The sequence below is a fragment of the Seriola aureovittata genome, chromosome 1 (assembly GCF_021018895.1).
Source record: "Seriola aureovittata isolate HTS-2021-v1 ecotype China chromosome 1, ASM2101889v1, whole genome shotgun sequence".
NCBI lineage: Eukaryota > Metazoa > Chordata > Actinopteri > Carangiformes > Carangidae > Seriola > Seriola aureovittata.
The window spans coordinates 28176929-28196278 of record NC_079364.1 but is presented as its reverse complement, the minus strand read 5'-3'; the positions used below and the strand labels follow the sequence as shown (position 1 = coordinate 28196278).

Here is a 19350-nt window from a genome sequence, read left to right as displayed (position 1 = left end):
TGCTCTATGGAGTTAAACCAGCAATCTTCCTCCCCCAAAAATCTCCAGGCCACTAGTATATACTGTAAAGCACCCGCATAGCCACAGGTGTGCCCAGATGAGTCTCTGCCATATAAATCTAAAGCTGGCACACCCACCATAATCATATTAAAAAACATGAATTAGCTGCGAATAAAAAACATACGAACAGAGAGACTTCCCACCACATGTAATGAAAGGTCAAAGTTCAAATGAGCACTGGGTGGCATTGGCACAGCTAACATTAGGTCAGGAGATTTGATTAAAAAAAATGTAAAGATGTCAAAACAAAGCTCTCAGTACAAGTTTTTTAAGAGGCCAGGCATCGAGAAAGAGGAGGAACAGACAAGGTTAGTCAGAAAAGAGACGTCTCAAGAAAACTCGACGCCAAGGCCGGGGGATGCAGCTCCATCGTCCAGCTTCTCTAACCAAAAATCAACCGCTCCAGCCATGGTCCCAGGACTTTCAGGACCTTCTAACCCCACGTTTACCACTCCAGATGCCCCTTGAACTGTCACCAACTTCCATGTCAGCCTAAATTACTCTCATTGAACAGGTGAGAGTAGATGTTCTTCAACTAAATGCTACGAAAAGTATGCTTGACTGGAATATAGCATCAAACACAACGCTGTATTTTTGTCAGCCATGTCAGTTTGTTTGTTTTTGCCATGTAGCGGCATTGTGCAAAATAGCTTGTAGACTTAGCCCAAAAAAACTGTGTGGTTATTGCTATTAGAAAATCTGATGTGATGTAGCTGCATGTTCAGTGCTGCAGACATTCACGGAGAAAACCATTAAAATCCAGGTCTGACATTGCTTTTATGCTACAGTTGTGCTATAATGTTATCGGGGACATTAGTAATGACATTACAACATTAAATGAATATATTATGTTGCAGCTGTCGATACAATGTATAAAACTGACCGTAAGTAAATTCTCCGAATAATGTTTTCATGATATATTAAAATATGAGTAAAAATGGTTGATTTACAGATCCTGTTTCCTTCCTTCCTTTCTTGCACACATTATATCCCACAGTCAATCTATTGTTTTATTTTATTTATGAAACAATGAAAAATGACTGACACTAAACTAACACTAAACTAAAAGATATTTAAAATTATATTAAACTTAGAAAAACAGCACATTTTCACATTTGAGCAAATATTTGGCATTAAATAAGTGACCATTTCAGCTCTATAACCACATATTCCCTAAATTCTGGATAATAAAAACTCTTCCCCCACATACAGTATAATGTATACCCTCTAGCTGAGCCCATCTATAATTGGCAGCGCTCCATGAATCTATACAGTATGTCTACACCATATAAACAAAAATGAAGATGTGCAATGAAAGAAGAGCAGAAACTAAATGTGTGTTATGGACTAAAGGTAAGACCACTGACAACGTGGCAGCCTAATTCAGCTGTTCAGCTCCCAGTGAGCCGTCAGATCTACTACCCACTAACCAGAAGGCTGAAGAAACATTAAGGAGTGCTTTGTTCCCTCTCTAGTCCAAACTGGCTGACCACACTATTATAAGGTCATTTTATTTGGACAGTACAATGAACAAACGAGGGACAATTTCCATTTTCTTTTGAGAGTTTGCTTCTTTTCACCACATCCTTTATACTGGCTGGAGATTCTGAGTTACCTTTTCTGTTCAGCAGGTTTATTTGGACTAACGGATGAATGACAGCAGACATACCCATTACAGGAGAAGCATCAGGCTATCATTAAAACAACCCCGCGAGGATTCACTGCAATGGTGAAGAATTTTGGTTGAGGTGCATTTACATAGTGTGTCATTTTAAACCATTTCAAAACACTGCGCTGGATTATCTTCAGTATAGCTATGTCTCATTCACAGCCCACCTCACTTTAGTTCAGGTTGGGTGGTTATAAATCCTCAATCCATTTGGCAAATCTTATTAAGTCCAACTGTCAACATCCATTCCAATGTCTGACAAACATACCAGTCTATCAGTATCTGCAATAATGAGCTTTGACAAGTGTATTTTCTTTGGGGTATATCCTGAAGTACAAAGGAATCTACCATCAACCATCCAACTTAGAAAGCCAAGCACCTCCTGGGTTCGGTCCACATTCAATAGTCCTGGGGTGCTTCCACTGACTGGACCAATCCCCTCTTGCTGCTTGTTAACTGTTCCATGTGCGCGGTCGGCCCCGTGCCAGACATGAGGCAAAAAGAGAGATGTTTATCCGGAGAGGAGCGAGGAGCTGTCTAATGTCAGAAACACATCTGCATATGGAGGTACAGCGTGCGCAGACTTATGCACAGCTGGAAGGACAAATCAATGGGACACGGTGTAGACATATGAAGATACTGTGACAAGCACAGGCACGGCTGTTTACATGTCATATTCCGCTAAAGCAGAGGGTTCGAACTGTGAGGTATGACTCCCCAGAGGGAGATATATGAGGTGAAAGGGACAGGTGCATGCCAGTGCTCTAAAAACAACAGGAAGTTAGTTATTGTAGTTTGGCCCGCTCACCAACAATAGTTGAGTGAAGTCATACACCAAATGTGGCTTTCCCATATCAAAATCTCTTAGAAATCATAGAGACAAGATTCTCCTTGTAACTCCATAACTTGCCTGGGAAATGTCATCTTTTTAATTCTTCCTCAGTATGACAGTAGTTCAGTGATAGTGGTAAACAAGAGCTGCTAAAAGCTAATTTGGCATAATTGAAACAAAAATATAATGGAAACAAAAACAGGTTTCAGGGCCCACAGTGTCAGACTTTTAAGATCCCTGCACTAAAAGAAGTTTGTCTGCTTGTGTGCAAGACATGTGTGCTTATGTGTTACCTGTAGGGGTGCCATTCAAAACTCAGCACAAGCTTGAATGTAACTGAATCAGGCTTGCACGCTCAAACTTGCTGTAAACTGATGAGAGAATTTTTATGTAAATCTGAAAGTAAAGGAGTCCAACTGCAGAAACAGGTTTTCCTTTGATTTTGTTCACACTATCAATCACTTGCACGGGCTGATAATGCACTGTCCTTTAATTTATATAGAAAAAGCATGTTCAAGGTCTAAAACATAGTGGAACACATTTTCTTATTCTTAAAGTATTTGTGAAACTGATTTTTAAATATTCTATAATTAAATATTTGCTAACTTCCAGTCTTCTTCTTCAGTGCTTTTGTTGGCATGTTGCTACAATTCTTGCTGCGTTTACCGCCACCAATTGTCCATCAGTTGAACATTATGTTTGTGCATGTGCATGATGCTAACAAAACAGGGACCCACCCATAAAGTTAGTCCATAGTATTACTAGAAGTGAAAATCTCCACAGTGCACCTCAAAACTACAAGTGTATGTCTAAAATGCTTCAACACCAAATGCAGACATTCATAGAGTCAATAAAAGGCTGCATTTCTTCACCTCAGCCATGTTACTAACACGTTCATGGCCATAGGCCATAAGTCAAACCATGGTTAAATGTTTGCAAACATAGTGTTTCAGACAATGTCTCCTTTAAACTTGGGGGTGTCTGGTCTAAAATGATGAAATTGTGGCGTGTACCAAACTGCAACATCCAGCCACACTTTAACACCCATACTTCCTTCGCTGATGCCACCCACCCCAACCAAACCCCAACCCACGGCCATGACACAACTGTCACTGCTAACCACACCAGGACTTTATGCTTATCCAAGCAAACCAATTCTTACCAACATTCCTGCTCCTTTACCAAACAACCTCCCATGATGTGAACTAACAGTTATAAAAACAACACTCAGCACTCCCTTTAATAGAGGACCTACACATCATTGAATCTTTCTAAATGTATGATCTCTCTTTCCTAAGCTATCCGCAATGTTGAATAAACCCAACCAACCACAGTATTAACATTGTCTGCCAGGACTGACACTAACTTCCAAACAATAATTTTAGACATGTCCAACCCTGTCTCCTCTCCACTTCCTCAGTCTGGGACAATTGTAGCCAAAGCTCATCCCCCAGCTGACTACTGAACACCAAAACCAATAAGAACAAAGAAAAACATCCTACCTATCCATACTGCAAACCAAGAGCCCACAGCGTCCTGCAATAACTCACAACATTAACAGTGACTTCATGCTTGCTCCCACTTTGCAGAGAGAGCTCACATTGGCCTTGTGACGCCTTGGTAGTAAAAGCAGACTAACAGCAGCATCGAAATACTGTCTTGATATTAGTCACAACACATAAAACTCTACTGAAACTCTAAAGACGGCAAATAAATGAGCCTTAACTCTGTCAGTAGGAAGTGTTGGAAGACAGTATGTTTACATGCAGTTTAATAATTTGAATAAACTTCACCTCTGGTTGTTACCTGATTTCATAAATGTCCATGCAAACACAAAACCTGGGTTCCATTTTTGCAAGTTAAAACACATTAAAAGTTTATTTTTCCACATGTTCTAACATGGTAGTGAAATAGATGTAAACTATGCTAAATATTCTTTTTTCATTGGCTCTAAGGCTACGTTTACACCACAACATTTTCATTTTGAACTATGTTTTAAACTGTGTTTTAAAATGAAAACCATCTCCGTCCAGTCAGCTGTTTTAGCTCCGTGGCACAAATAATCTTTGTCCATACTATCACACCTGACAACGCATATCACATGACCACCGTCTCCATTTCTGTCCATCCACACTACAACCCTGGAGCTTTCAAACTAAAACGGGGTCAGCGGCTTTTCCAAACATCTCTGGAGTAGTGTGAATGTCAGGAGCAAAAGAACTAAACATAGTAGTGTAGCATTAGTTGGAGAAATGTTCAATGATGGCGAATGTTTGCATCTCCTGAATTACTTTTATTTTGTAGTACGGTTACAAGTATCGACTCTTGTTCTTTAGACTCAAAGAGAAATCCCATTTATTGAAAGAAACAAATATTTCCTGAAGAGAAGTTGAGCATGAGAAGCCTTTCAAGTTTAAGTTGTGCGAGTCTTCCCACACTCCAAGTTCTGACCGCAGAGTGTCTCGGTTTTCACACCCCAGCCACCACAGCACTCATCAAGTCAGATGAGATGATGATGAATTACAATGTAGCAGACACAGATGTCAATCTCACTTGTGGATCCACGATGCTTTGCCCTGAACTGGCGTTACCTCGCTGTACCACAAGAACATCAATGCAGGCGGAATAATCCTCGTTGGTATCCACTGAGACCTCCAGAGGCAGCCATATGTTATATCTGTTCCCTCCTGCTCTTGTTAACTACTCCCATTCCCCATCCTTCCTCCTCCCTAACAGCAGAGCAGCTGTGCAGATGTGAACACCTTGTCACAGTTTACGCTCACACTCCTCAACATTTGTTTTTCTTTGAGTGTTTCAAGCTGAGTAAGGGTCTGGGAGCGATCGGTGCGTACACCCTCCCCCATTGCACTCTCTCAGTTTTTCTGTGACAGAGCCAGTTAAGTAGAATGTGTGAAACAGATGAAGATCAGCAGTGAAAAAAAAAAAACGACTCGCTTTCCTTCATTTGGCTCTTTTCATTTGCAGTCAAAGTCCCAGTGCCCTGACCTTAACTTCTCACATCCAAAGAGTTCAATTGCAGAATTCTTAATCTTTTAATCTCACCCCCCCCCCTCCCCTCTTTCTATCCTTCTCTTTCTATCAACCTCTTTCTCCTTTTTGTAATTACAGGACATACTTATAGAGATTATGGTCGTGTCATCTGCAGATCAGCAGCGTGCTACAGCTGAGTTCTCTGCTGGACAGATGTATGACTGAGACACACAGACAACTGTGAGATTTAGTCCATTCTTTGAAGGATAATTTATCCCTATTATAACTTGGGATTTATGTGTGTAGTCTGGGCCATTGTTTCTATCATCATGATAACACTGTACTCGAGGGGAGAACGACAAAGGTTGTCTACAAGCCAGCAATTAAGATTATCAATAGATCATCCAAACCACTTTGTTTAGTGTTGATAATATTCCCCCCCATTGCACACGAATTCCACAGTAAGCACTGCATGTGTTTTTTCCCCCAGACTTCTTTTTAGCGACACTGCCATGTTCCTCATTCATTACCAAAAGCTCTGTGAGGCAGAACCAAGGCACAGAGAGGCTTTGAGCTAAATACTCACTACTATGCTAACACAAGCAAGTATAATGTTCACCATCTTAAAAGGGGCTTTTTGTAAGTTTCCTATGTAGCAATAGCAAAACTTACAAATAGCTCTTTAATTTAGTGTTTTAGCATTCAAAGATTTGATCCCAAAAAACAAAGTACAGCTGAGGCTGATGGGAATCTCACTAGTATTGCAGATATTTGGTCATAGACAAAAATATTGCGGCTTCGTCTGGGAGCCGAGAATATGCTGAGGTATTTTTTTAGATAAGTGACCTGCTGGTGGCACTGCAGGGAAAGTCTGGGGATCATCATGTTCACCCCCTGGGCACCATGAATGTCTGTCTGAAATTTATTGGTGGACAGACAGACATTCCCATCCATACATGTCATGCCATGTCACCAGCATGGCTAAATAAAACGGAGGTTGTAAATATAACTGTTAACTGCTATTATCGCTATATAATACCAATTTTCAGTGAAAGGAAGATTGGTGCATCGCAGGATGCAGAAATTATTCCAAAAGTGTCTGAGAAAAAAAATGAAATCTATCCATCTTGCACAAGAAAACAAGAATGGTCCGTTCAAATGCCAACTACAACAGCGGATCCACAAAACTGCCCACAAACAGAGGCTTCTTTTCTAAAATAGCTACAAAAAACACTCAGACATTTCCTGATGGTCAAACGAGTGACCAGACAAGCACTTCGGAAATATCACACTGGTATTCCTGCTGGATTTACAGGCCAATCATTCCTGCTTCAACTGCAGTATTTCAGGGGGACTAGGGACTGAGGAGAGACTAGCTTTCACATGACTATCACTTCAAGCATGATGGAGGAGGAAAAAAAAAACAAATGTCTACTCTTCACCTGGTTTTCACTTCTGTTTCCACAGCTAGGGTTCAGAGTTCAGGAGAAAATAAATGCTTTCGCTGACAAAGTTATGTGGGAAGAACATCCCGCACAACCCCCTCCACCCGTTCACTTAAACCTACAGAGTCATGAGGAGAAACTACTCGGCCACTTGTCAAATATTAGTTTTGCTGTGAGGAGGATACGCCTGTCCAGCATCACATTCTGCTGCTGCCTTCAGGACGGGTAAAGACTCGCCCTACCCTCGAAGCTTTGGTTTCTGACACACCACTGATTATAAACGTCGGGCAAAAAAATGTACCATCAGCTCATAAATCACCTCCTGTACTATGCAGTACATCTCACTCTAGGCAACCATCTGATTTTATACTTTTCATCCCTGCCTCTAAAGGGCAGTTGACTTAGGGATTTTATTCACTCTATTAGCTTCAAATCACATGGCTGGAACAAAGCACTTTTGAGGTCAGTGGCCGGGAGGGGTGGGGGGCACATCCATGGCTTTGAATATGTGTACATGGACAAACACGTGATTGTGTTTACACTGGAGCCGGCAGTACCAAGAAACTGTAGCGCTTATAAACAAGGGGCAAGCCTCTGCCATGTGAGACTGATCTGAAAAATGAAAGTGGCCCAAAGGCTGATTTAGACCAATTGTGTCACCTCTCTCTCTCTCTCTCTCTCTCTCTCTCTCTCTCTCTCTCTCTCATATGATTATTCTGTCTGTCATTCCAGTGATGCTTAACGGGTCGGTTAAAGCAAATGAAAAGAAAACACATTTTCTCACTTACCCTTACTGGTATCTGCTCATGCTGATTTATTTGCCCAGGTTTTGAGATAAAGACGGGTGAAAAACTAAAGGAAAACCTTGAATAAATGAGAAATATAACGATTGCAGATGCTTCCACACAGGTGCGCTATTAAGCATTTAACATTCAGTCATGCTCCGTGGCATGTATAAAAATGCTGAGCAGGCACGGCTGATTCTGATTTTGTATCAATCGGCTCGTGTTTCAATAGAAACAGTGACTGCCGACAGCCAACATTTGATGATTGTGATGCTTGTGCAGTATGTAGACAGTAGACCTACTTTCTGCTAAAAAAAACTACTGACATTGTGTTCTGGGTGAGCCAATAATTTAAACTGTTAAACTGTTTTCCCTTATATTCTCTTTCTTTCCCTCCATCGCTCACAAAGAGGAGAGCCCTGCACAGAACTCAGACAAACTGTGGTGCTGGTCACCACAGTGAAACTCCAAAAGCCCTAGTTTCTTTCTAATGCCTTCCACACCACCCACTCATCTGCACATCATGCCTGACGTAACCAATCACCCAACACAATTAATTCCCCATAGAAGCACTGCAGACAGCTACAACCACCCCTGTTCTCCCTGCAACCCAAACTTCTTTTTTCATCTAAGCCTTGTCGTGTTCAGACATTTAAAAAAAAAAGGGGGGGGGAGGGGCCCTGTCACTGTCAATTGCCACAAACGGACGTCACCCAGCAGCGGCGGCTTACTTCAAACACTAGCGTCTCATTAGTAGGTCCAGCGGCATACAGGCTCTCCGGTTTGTTGAAAGAGCGCTGGTAGTCGAACACTGTTCCACCAAAGTGGAACTTTCCCGGCCAGTCCACTGTCCAGTCCCCGGTCAGGTAGTACTTCCTCTTCAGGGAGCGGACGGCCAGGTAGCTGGTGGAGACTTCCACTTCCTGAACACGAATGCTTCGTGCCCCTGCTGGGACCGTTACCATAGAGTAATACTCTGGGGGAAAAAAAGAAGTAAGTGAGTTTCATCACACACTCCTGTTACCCATGCACACACACACAGCATCACCCCTGCTTTACATCAACTTTATCTCTGGTATATGTGTGTTACTGCACATCAGACCATTATGAAGTGCCTACATGGTTTTACTTCTTGTCCTTGTTTGACCACTTAACATCTCCCTGTGTCTTGAAAGAAAAACAAGTGCATGCTACTTGAGACATACAGACACGCTACAAACAAAGACAAAGACAAGATTACCATTGGCCCTGTGTTGAAGGCTGTATTGGCCCTTGAAGAACTTGCAAGTGGAGTTGTTTCCCTTACAGACTCCGCAGGCGTCCAGAGAGACTTTGGAACCCAGGATCTTGTCGCAGCCCACTGCCTACGCTCACACAAAAAACACACATGCCAACAGTGCTGCAATGTACAGGATGTAAATACGAATAAACTGTATGATCAGTTATTATCTAAAAATATATATTATGACAATAAGGAGGTAACTTAAACTACATCTGTGTTTACATCTGATGTTTCACCTTATTACTCCAACAAGGACCTGGATTACAAGGACAATATAAGCGTGGTGGGTAGGTGCAGTGTTACATTTGCAATAAAATGGAGTAACCTGTAAAGTAAAGAAGACTCTCATTCTGTCATTACAATTTTAACACCTGCTTGCACATGTTTCACTGTAGCACACTGCAGTAAATTCACACATAAAACTTACTTTTCCTTACTTATGCAGTTATGCCTCCTACAAGCTCTTAGCTGACATATTGGCAAGAATAACTTAAAGGACAGCGAGCATCGCCATGAACATGACAACTGCACAGGTTCTAAACTAATTCCCAGTTTAACCCTATTAACTACTTCTCTTTTTTTGGAAGTGATACGGAAGGTTTACACAAACAAAATGTCGACCGCTGTAAAAAAAAATACAGTATACAACAACAAGGAATTGGTTCTTGCACTTAAACGTTTGCCCTTGTTTTCCATTTCAAATAAGCTTTAGATTAAAGAGATCTTGTGTCTTTCTTTCTCTTCGCTTTTTGCACTCTTTATTGCATTGTTTATGTTTTTTTGCTCCATCTAAACTCAATGACCCATAAAGACAAGGGGAAACATCCAAGACTCAGCTGGACACAGCTGTATTTTCAGAACTTTATGCAAATTTATTAAGATCCAAAAACTCATCTCTCGTTTACGTAAGAATGTATGGATGTTTTTTTTTGTTTTTTTTTAAAAATCAGACCAGAGAACCGGTTTCCCCATGTTGTCTGAGTCCTTTAAATACCGTTTGGCAAAGTCCAAGCAGACTGCCATTTGCCTTTTACTCAAAGCGGGTTGTCCGTCTAGCTGCTCTACCATAAAGGCCTGATTGATGGGGTGCTGCTGAGGTGGTCGATCCAGCAGGTTCTCCCTTCTCTACAGAGGACTTCTGAAGCTCTGTTAGAGTGACTGGTGGGTTCTTGGTCACCACCATAGGCCCTCCTTGCCTGGTTACTCAATTTGGTCGGACGTCCAAGTCTAGGAAGAGTCCTGGTGGATCCAAACTTCCATCTCACACTCAAAGCTTTAGAAATGGTTTAATGCCCTTGCCCTGATCTGTGCCTCAGCACAAAATTTTATGATTGTCCCTTGGACTTCTAGGCTTGTTGTTTGACCTGACATGCAGTGTGAAATGTGGGCTCTTATATACATACACAGGTGTGTGTCTTTCTAAACTATGTCCATCACTTCCATGCATAATCTAAGCAAAGAGGATCCACCGGACCACAAAGTTGAGTGCCACAGCAAAGAGTCTGAATACTTTTGTAAATGTTGTACTCAGTGTTTTAGATTTTTAATAAATTTGCCAAAATATCTAACATGTTTTCACTTTGTTAATATGTGTTAATTGCTGTAGATTGATGGACATAAATGACTAAATTAAATCTACAGCACATAATTTGTGCAGAATGTAAAGAGGCCTGAATACTTTTGAAAGCTTCTGAAACTTTCCGTATCTCACACTGAGGGAAAACAAAAAAGTCTGGATGCAAATTTTCTTTACGCAATGAGATATGTTTCAGTGCACACACACACACACACACACACACACACACACACACACACACACACACAACATCCTATGTACCTCACAAACTCCATCAATGCAGACATCTCCCCTGTGATCAGAGCAGGAGGTGCCGTCTTTGACCTTGCTGGACATGGCGAAGAAGAAGTCAAAGTCCTCTGCAATGCAGTACAGCTTACAGATGTCTTCATCTGCACAGAGAATAAACAGATGTGTACAGTAGCAACGGGGAAGTTAGAATCAACAGAATTTACGAATTTTAGGAATAAAATCTCACTGATTCAGTAAAGTACGTGCGAAGTTTCACTAGCTACTGCTCTGCAACCTGTTACATTTACAGTATGCACATCTCCTGCTGAGACCGAATTGGAAAAGACAGGAACTGAACTATAAATGTACCCAGGGGTATTCATGTGGGGCAACAGGTTTATTCTGTAGTTCAGATCAGTTATCACAGACAAGTCTCTGCAGCCATCTTTGATTAAAATAAATGACGGTGAAGGTGACTTGGCCCAAGGTCCCAGAAGGCAGTTCAGAATCTGTTCCTCTCTACATCACCTCCCATTCATCAACAGCTTAAACAGGCCTGGGACGACAGCCAAACGCACGGCTCTCCTTCATTTCACTCTCTCTCCCTCTCCCTCGCTCATTGTAACAAAGCTGGCCCGCAGGCTTCCTTTTTAAATCTATCCCCACTGTGTCAGAGGGTGCAGGTGGCTACATGTCTCCCATGTACATTACACAGAATGATAGTTTCCTCCAGCTTTTTGGCCCTAATCACAGCAGCAGTAAATAGTGGTTGGCATTACAGAAACACTTTATAAAAGAGATTTGGACTAGCCGAGTACAGCAGGGTGCAGAATATAAAAGCTCTACAGAATTAAGACAAGAAAAAGCTTGCCCTGAACAATCTGCAATTCTGTGTTTATATAGTCTTGCTGTGTTCTTTGAACAATGAGATTTCTTTTCTTGTGCATTATCTGCCAATAATACAGCAAATCATGGGATGTCTTCATAATCCTCGAGAAATACTATAATTTAAAGGGGCTATTTATACATTTTCTCTGCCACCAAACGTGGTTTCTTGCTGGGAGCGGGTGGTAGGGATTGTCGCTTGACAAGAGCTTCAGACATTGTTGTGTTTAGAAGACAAGAGGTTATTATACGTCCTCTGAGCAGCGCTACGTCTTCAGAGCAGACTGGAGGCTACAGTGAGTCACTATCAGAAAGTAACAAGATGGGCTGAGGCTAGCTGGTTAGCGTGCTAACTTCAGTAGAAGAAAAGACGTGAGCTAGCATTGCCATTGCTGCAGTCAGCTCTTGGTTAGTAAAGGAATTAAGTTTGATGCTGAACTCATTACATTTCTTCTAAACTGATAAGAAAACAGCTGTTAATGCTAATGTTAGCTATGTAGCAATAGCAAATCTTACAAGTAACTACAAATAATCTTTAAATATGCAGCTCGCAAAGTAGGATACAAGAAAAATACACACAACACACACAACATCCTCAAACCAATTCATACATTAAATATAAATGCACCACATGACTGAACAGACTCTGTTCAGTGGGTCTGATCAACTGACCAACTCACCATCCACTTGCGTGTAGGGCTTCCACTTGTAGTACCAGCCCCTGAAGGGCTTGCTGTTGTACTCAGCGCACTGTTGGGCCCTGAAGTCCACGGCGTTGAGAGGGCACGGCCGAGTGTTACACAGCTGGTTGAGCCGACTGGAGCCCGAGCAAAATTTACCATTGTTCTGTGGCCTGAGCGGAAGACAAGACAAGAAGAGTTAAGTTTACAGATCTGAAATATCCTGTTTGTTTGATTACCACAGTTCTGAAATCAATGCAACAATAAGCCAATTGATGATTGATGTTTACTCCACAGAACAGATCAATTCCGCTGATGAGGGAACAACAACCAAAACATGTAATGAAATACGCTTGAGACACAGTTTTGATATCCAGATAATTATACAACAGATTACATCAAATATGCTTATTTGCTTGCCGAGAGTTAGGTATTAACATCACTCATGTCTGTCCATTAAGTATGGAGTTACTGCCAGCAGCTGGTTAACTTAGCTTAGCATTAAGACGAAGTTAAGTTAGCTATTGCTACATAGCTGTCTCCCTCATTTGGTCTGCTTGCTTGTTTTGTCGTGCTATTTTGTTGTCTGTTTACGTTTTCATTCATTGATTGACTGTGTTTTTCTTGATGTTGTACAGCACTTAGGTCAGCTGTTTGCTGTTTTTAAATATGCTCTATATATACATTGGATTTATATTTTGTGATTTTGAAGACTGGAAACAAGAAGGGGCTTGCCTGGCTCTGACCAAAGGAAGGTCTGGCAACCTCACAAGCCACCAGCATGTCACTGTAGTCCTGCACATCACTCCCTGTGAAGTTTTTGTACAGAACTAGCAAACAAACACAAGCTATTATGTGTTAGATACTTTGTTACCTTTGGACAGAGCCAGGTTAGCCGTTTCACCCTGGCCTGCTGGCTGCAGCTTCATATTCAACGGATACACATAAGAATGATTTTTATTCTCTCATCTTACTCTCAGCAAGAAAACAAAATAAGCATATATCCCGAAATGTGAAACTTTTCCTTTCGGCTTCACCATCGGTGTAATCAATAACCCAAATTGCATCGTGTTGGAGGACAGTGGGATTCAAGACATCACCATTGAAGTGAACAAAATGTTTACATCAAAAGTGCTGCTGTCATACATGGAAATTGCGTCTGTTAGTATATGGTTATCCTTGATCAAAGTGTAAATTACAGATTGTGTAGGTGCTGTCAAAGAAAAGCCTGGATGCCATGTCAGGTGTTGCTATACGCCGTGCTACACTTCTTCGACCACAGGAAAAGGTACAGCACATAAACAGATAATACAGCTTTAACATCCCATCAAAATGATGAAAGCCTCTTGACATTTAGTGAACATTAGGATGCCATGATAGATTTCCCAGGCTTTCATAACTCATACCAGGCATTCCAACACAACCACCAACTGAGAAAATTGAGTTTAGCCATTTACCAAAGTGGCCAACACAGACACATAGACACACACAGAGACTGTGGAACCATGCTGATCAAACATGTCTAATAAAAACAATTCACTAAGTTTTACAGTGTAATGAAACGCTTTGGAAAAGGAACTGAAAAAGAGTCTAATAAGAACAGTAAACATAAAGAGGAGAAAGCAACCAGAGGCATATTTCTTCTGAATTTCCTGTAACAGTGTCTGCATGAAATGAATGTTCAGCAACAATCAGAATCAGAGATGCATGTTGCTTCACTGCATTTTTCTTTAACTCCAACTGTTCATCCCCTCCATTCAGACCTGGACTCAATCACAGAGTGACCTAGCTGCCAAGAATGATGGAGCTTCATTGAAGGTGTGTGTGTGTGTGTGTGTGTATGTGTGTAAATCTGCTCTGTGCTGATCTTGCTTCCCTTGGTGAGGGGGGGGGGGGGGGGGGGGGGGGGGTTTGGCCCAGGTTTTCATAGTCCTGATCCTATTAAGACTTAGCGGCAGACAAACGCAACCCATATGGTAATGTGCTTATGTCAGGCCATTGGGGGAACTACACCGTATACTTCGTCAGTCAAGGCCTTCTGATCAGAGGAGGACAGGAGATGGACAGTTTACTTGAGAAGGGAGTTGAATGCAATTCATGGAGCATGGACATCTGGCCCTGAGTTTCACAATACTCCTCATTTCTCTTCTACACCCTTTAGTCTCCTCTCCCTAGATCATCTCATTGCAACTGTAAATCTACTTACAAGAACAAGACAGAAACCAGATATGACAAGTGTTTTGGTTTGTGTTTCAGTCATTCCTCTTCTGTCTCAACACCCAGCCCCGACGCAGCCCTCAAGACCCTTAAGGATGCTTAAATGTCCCGGGAGCTCAGTAAATCTGCCCGGCAGCAGAAGCTGAGACCGAACTCCTGTGGGTCAGAGGTCACCATGTCTAGTCTTGTCTTGTTCTTGAGTCACCTGCTCTCTCCCTGCCCCTCTCGTGATTTCCCACATAGATCCTCATTCTGCTGCCATGCTTCGGGCTTAACCCCCGTGAAACACCTTCACAAGTCAACCGGGAGACTCCACCGAACAGGGGCCTATCTAAGCACCATCACCCCCCCCACTCCCTTTAAATCAAGTGTGTGACAAAATGTGCTCCCTACAAAACCAGGTCAAGATCGCGAGCCTAATCTCCCAGGCTTGTTGGTGAGGATTAGGTTGACTGTGTTTGATCTGGCAGGTGGTCTACGGCGAACGGAGGAGCTGGGAGGGAGATGGAGGGAGAGAGGGAGGAGGAGAAGATTCATTTTCCGTCTTGGAGAAACTCCTTGAAGGGAAAAGTTTAATTGGCAGATCCCAAAGAAACTCCTTTACAAGACTTGAGCAAAAGATACATGCTTGCCTTGTAAAATGGATGAGTTTGTGCCGAATCAAATGAACCATCTTCAAGGCTGCTCCTGCTGGGAGAAGATTTTGTAGTAGAGGAGAGGTAAAGCTGTCATTTCTACTAGCTAAACTTAAAAATCAGGATTTTATAGGGCTAAACCTACATGTAATTTATGCTGTAGACTGCAAGTTTGGCAGGAATCTAATTGTTTAAAATGTGTCAAGCGTCATTGATCTTTCCAGAGATTTAACAGTGACACCCCAGACTGTCCAGACAGTTCAGTTTGGGGGTGAAGATGACATTAGAGACAAGCTGTCAGATTCAGGCTAATCCTCCTTGTTCTGCTCAGATTAAGAGCAGAGGGGCTCTGCCAAAATAATCGCAGAGATTACTGGGGACAAACGCACTCTGAATGTCATGAGTCAGGGACTAAAACGTGACTCAGGGGTACATGGTGCAGCTGGGAAAAAGTGTGTTGATGAAGTGTGTGAATTCTTGTGGTGGAGGTGTGTGTTGGGGTGGTGGGGTTGACAATATGGCAATGGAAGTGAAGAGATGTCATATTAAGACATATCCCAGTCTAATTGTATTGTTTTCACATTGGATCTGACAACTGTTTGGCCCATTGTATGTATTATGATAATGATATCATGACTTGGCGTTAGTGGATTTAATATTTCAACCTCACCATCTTCACATCCTCTGTCTGGCTCGCTGACCCCATAACTCACCGTTTAGCAGCATCAACCCATTCTTCAGCAGCAGCTGCTACAAAGCGCTCTTTAGTGCCACAGGAATGATAAATGAACTTGACAGCTAACTTGGTTTAAAGGGCTCTGTGGCCCTTTTTGGTCTGCCAGTCATGGTGTATAATGTGTATCATATGAGGGCCGGTCTGCCTCTGAAAACGTCTTTGATCCCTCACAGGGATTAGGAGACAAGTCGGCTGTGACGGACAGAGCGGCCACATCAGTATCTGCCTGGCTGTTAAGTACGCGCTGATGAAGCCAGTGGAGTAAAGAGGACAGTGTAGTAGAAGTCTGTGGAAATCTGAATAGACTCATTAATGGTTTAAGAAGAAAATGTCAAACTAGAAAAGGCTGAATTTTCTGGAGAAAATTTAAACGTGGTGGCAGCAGAAATGCGGCACACCCACTTCCTCTGGCAGTCAAAACACAATAACTGGAAGAAGTGGAATTGTCAGAGTAAATGTAAGCAATGATCCAAATTGAAGTATGAATTTAAATGTAAGCCCTGAGAAAAGTTGGAGGCATAATCAGTTGGAGTGAAAGGGCTGGAACAAGGTGAAAGGAGCTGAAATCATCAGAGTGCAGGTGATACACTGACCTTGGAGTGAAACAAATTAGTGCACGTTCAAGTGAATAAACTGAAAGACAAAGGCCATCGAGTGTCAGCTGAAGGGTCAACACTGAAAGCAGTTCAAGTATATTGCGTACAAACAGTAGAAATTGGAAGTTAGAGGAACTGAGGAATTTTGAGAACCTAACACTTGAAAGAGTCTGAGGTATCCGTTGAAGCATATTGAAAGGAGATGAGATGTAGAGTAGATGAAGTGTAATCACTGAAAGCAGAGGAACTCGGGTGGAGAATAAAGAGGTGAAAGCAGTGAAACTATCAGTTTATGTATAGGCACTGAAAGTAGTTGAATTGTATGAGATGAAAGCTGTTGAAATGTCAGCTGAAGCACGATAAGCAGTTGAGATATCAGTTAGTTCATTAGCACTTATTGTTTCGATTCAACTCTAACTTCTTGAGGCTGTCTATTAAATTGCATTATATTGTTCTCTGTGTAAACTCCTATGTATGTGACCCAACCATGGAGGCTGAGGGAACGACGATGTGGCATGGCAGATGATGGTATGAAGTCATATTGTTCATTCTCTTGGCTGAAAGACACGGGGGCAGCAGTAATGAAGAGAGCAACTGTGTCCCTAGTATCATCTCACCTGCACTTAAACACAGGGAGACACATGAGTCTGTGTGTACATATAGGATTGGATGTGACGTGCCACTATGATCTAACCTGCTATGACTAATTCCTAAATGATGGCAATCATTAACAGTGCAAACCAATCAGCAGTTTGAGAGCTGTCCACCAATCAGTGTGGTGCAGCGGCCTTGGATGTTAGCCATTAGCCATGATCCTACTGGAAACTTACCGTGGTATGAGAGTCTAGTTGTACAGTATGTTTGGGTGTGTGTGTGCTCACGCATGAATAGAAGTTCTATGTGGCAATGCTGTTTCCTTTAATTGTTGTAGATCCACATGTCAATTCCTCCTATGTTTTTTTTTTAACTAAACATCAAGAGAAATTAAAATCCACTTGACAGTTGGATAGAAACACAACAAGGAAAAACATCAGAGTTGCTGTCGAGGAATTTCTGTTAAGTTTCTTGTTGGTTGCTCCCTCGAGCGAAAATATAAAAACAGTTAATTGGTTCCACCATCCCCATCATGAGCGTCCCTGTGTTACAGTATGGAGGAAATTGCTTGTATAAACACTCTTCAAGGAGACGATTTTAAACCCTTCACTTGTTCTCGTTCAAACACTGCGTTTAATTGCAACATAACGTCAGTGTTTGTCAAGGTCTCTGTAAGTGTAGCTTTGGTTGATGGATTACACATACTGTACTGCACAGTAAAGGCAGAGAAATGGCATGAATGATCAGGAAATTAATCCTTTCTCTAAATATCCCATTGCGGACATCCCACTTGTCCTGTATGAAATTTAAAGAGCAGTGTTGTGGGGGGTAGCTAACTAACTGCAGACTCAGACTATCAATTATTTGATCAATCCCCGTAGTGACAGACCAAAAGCAATAAATCTATTATATATTGTATGAAAGTAAAATAAAGTCTTAAAAACATCAAATAAATCTCTTATGTGTTGTGGGGAACATCAACAAGGGATTGTACTGTATGTCTGTTATGAAACACAACATTAAAACTGAAAAAAAAAAAAATCTTTCACGTGAGTGTAATGACATGCACAGAGCCCTTTTACTAACAAAGAGATATGCACTGTGGGATCTGGGTCTGCAGAATTATGTAGAATTATGTTTGTGTGAGTGAGCAGCAATAGGGGACGTTTGCCGACCGTCTTGGCAGCTTTCAGAGAAAAGAGCATGCTATTAGGAGGTTTTCCTCGTCTGGAGCACAGGGAGAGATAGTCTGTCTGTCTGGACTGTCAGCCTGACTGATGAGAGCCGTTATCAGGCGCATGTGTGTGTGTGTGTGCATGGACAGTATGTGTGTGCATGTCTTTGCTGACAGCTACCTGGCAGACAGCGCATTCAGGTGTTCAGAAAGGAAGAATTTTTGGGACGCGAGACCTTCAAGAATTACTTTCTGGCCCAAACCGCGGCTCAGATTTTCACTGTATTAGAAGCCACATGACAACATGAATCACTTTGTCATCTGCGTGGCTACTTAAACTATCTATAAACATTAAAAAGGAGGTGATGAATCAGATTAGAGGACTATGCAAGACTGCAAGGGTGTATACCTTGGGCTGGAGCAGGAGCGCTCCCTGTACATGACCCCTCCTCCACAGGTCCTGGAGCAGTCGGACCACTGGGACCAGGCTGACCACTGGCCATGGACCGCCCTGGGACCATGCTCCCCATATTTAACACACTGGCCTCGCCGACACCACTGCAGACAAGAGAAAGAAGTAAATAAAAGAGGAGAAGAGAATAAGACACACAGAAATGGCTTTTTTATCAGAACTCAAGTGTTGGCCCAGGCGTCTTGCCTGAGTTTCCTGGTTTGGACAAATGCCCAGCACCACACCTGGACACTAAGACTCTCTAGCTGCAGCCAAAAGACACACGTACAGATACACTGTGCACCACACCCGAGCCGATCCAAGCCAAACCCTGCGCTCACACACATCATCGCCTCTCTCTCTTTCTAAATATCAGCTTTCGATATATGAAGGGGCTCAGCCGCTGTGTCCAGCTGAGAGAAATGACGATACAAAAATACTTCTGCAGGTACAAACAAGTATGAGCAGCGGGGATGGATACTTATCCGTCCGAGTATTTATTGATATTAGT

At 42.1% G+C, this 19350-nt stretch overlaps 1 protein-coding gene across 2 annotated transcripts in view; it reads right to left on the bottom strand.

Annotated features, from left to right (window-relative positions):
* adamts18 (ADAM metallopeptidase with thrombospondin type 1 motif, 18) overlaps positions 1-19350 on the bottom strand; it is a 61104-nt gene that overhangs the window by 16623 nt on the left and 25131 nt on the right. For both annotated transcript variants that reach the window (XM_056381928.1, XM_056381967.1), the window contains 5 exons: positions 18798-18946; positions 12437-12609; positions 10902-11032; positions 9023-9146; positions 8514-8758 (listed from right to left, as the gene is read on the bottom strand). In XM_056381928.1, the coding sequence (XP_056237903.1) occupies positions 8514-8758; positions 9023-9146; positions 10902-11032; positions 12437-12609; positions 18798-18946 (822 nt within the window). The remainder of the gene's footprint in view (positions 1-8513; positions 8759-9022; positions 9147-10901; positions 11033-12436; positions 12610-18797; positions 18947-19350) is intronic.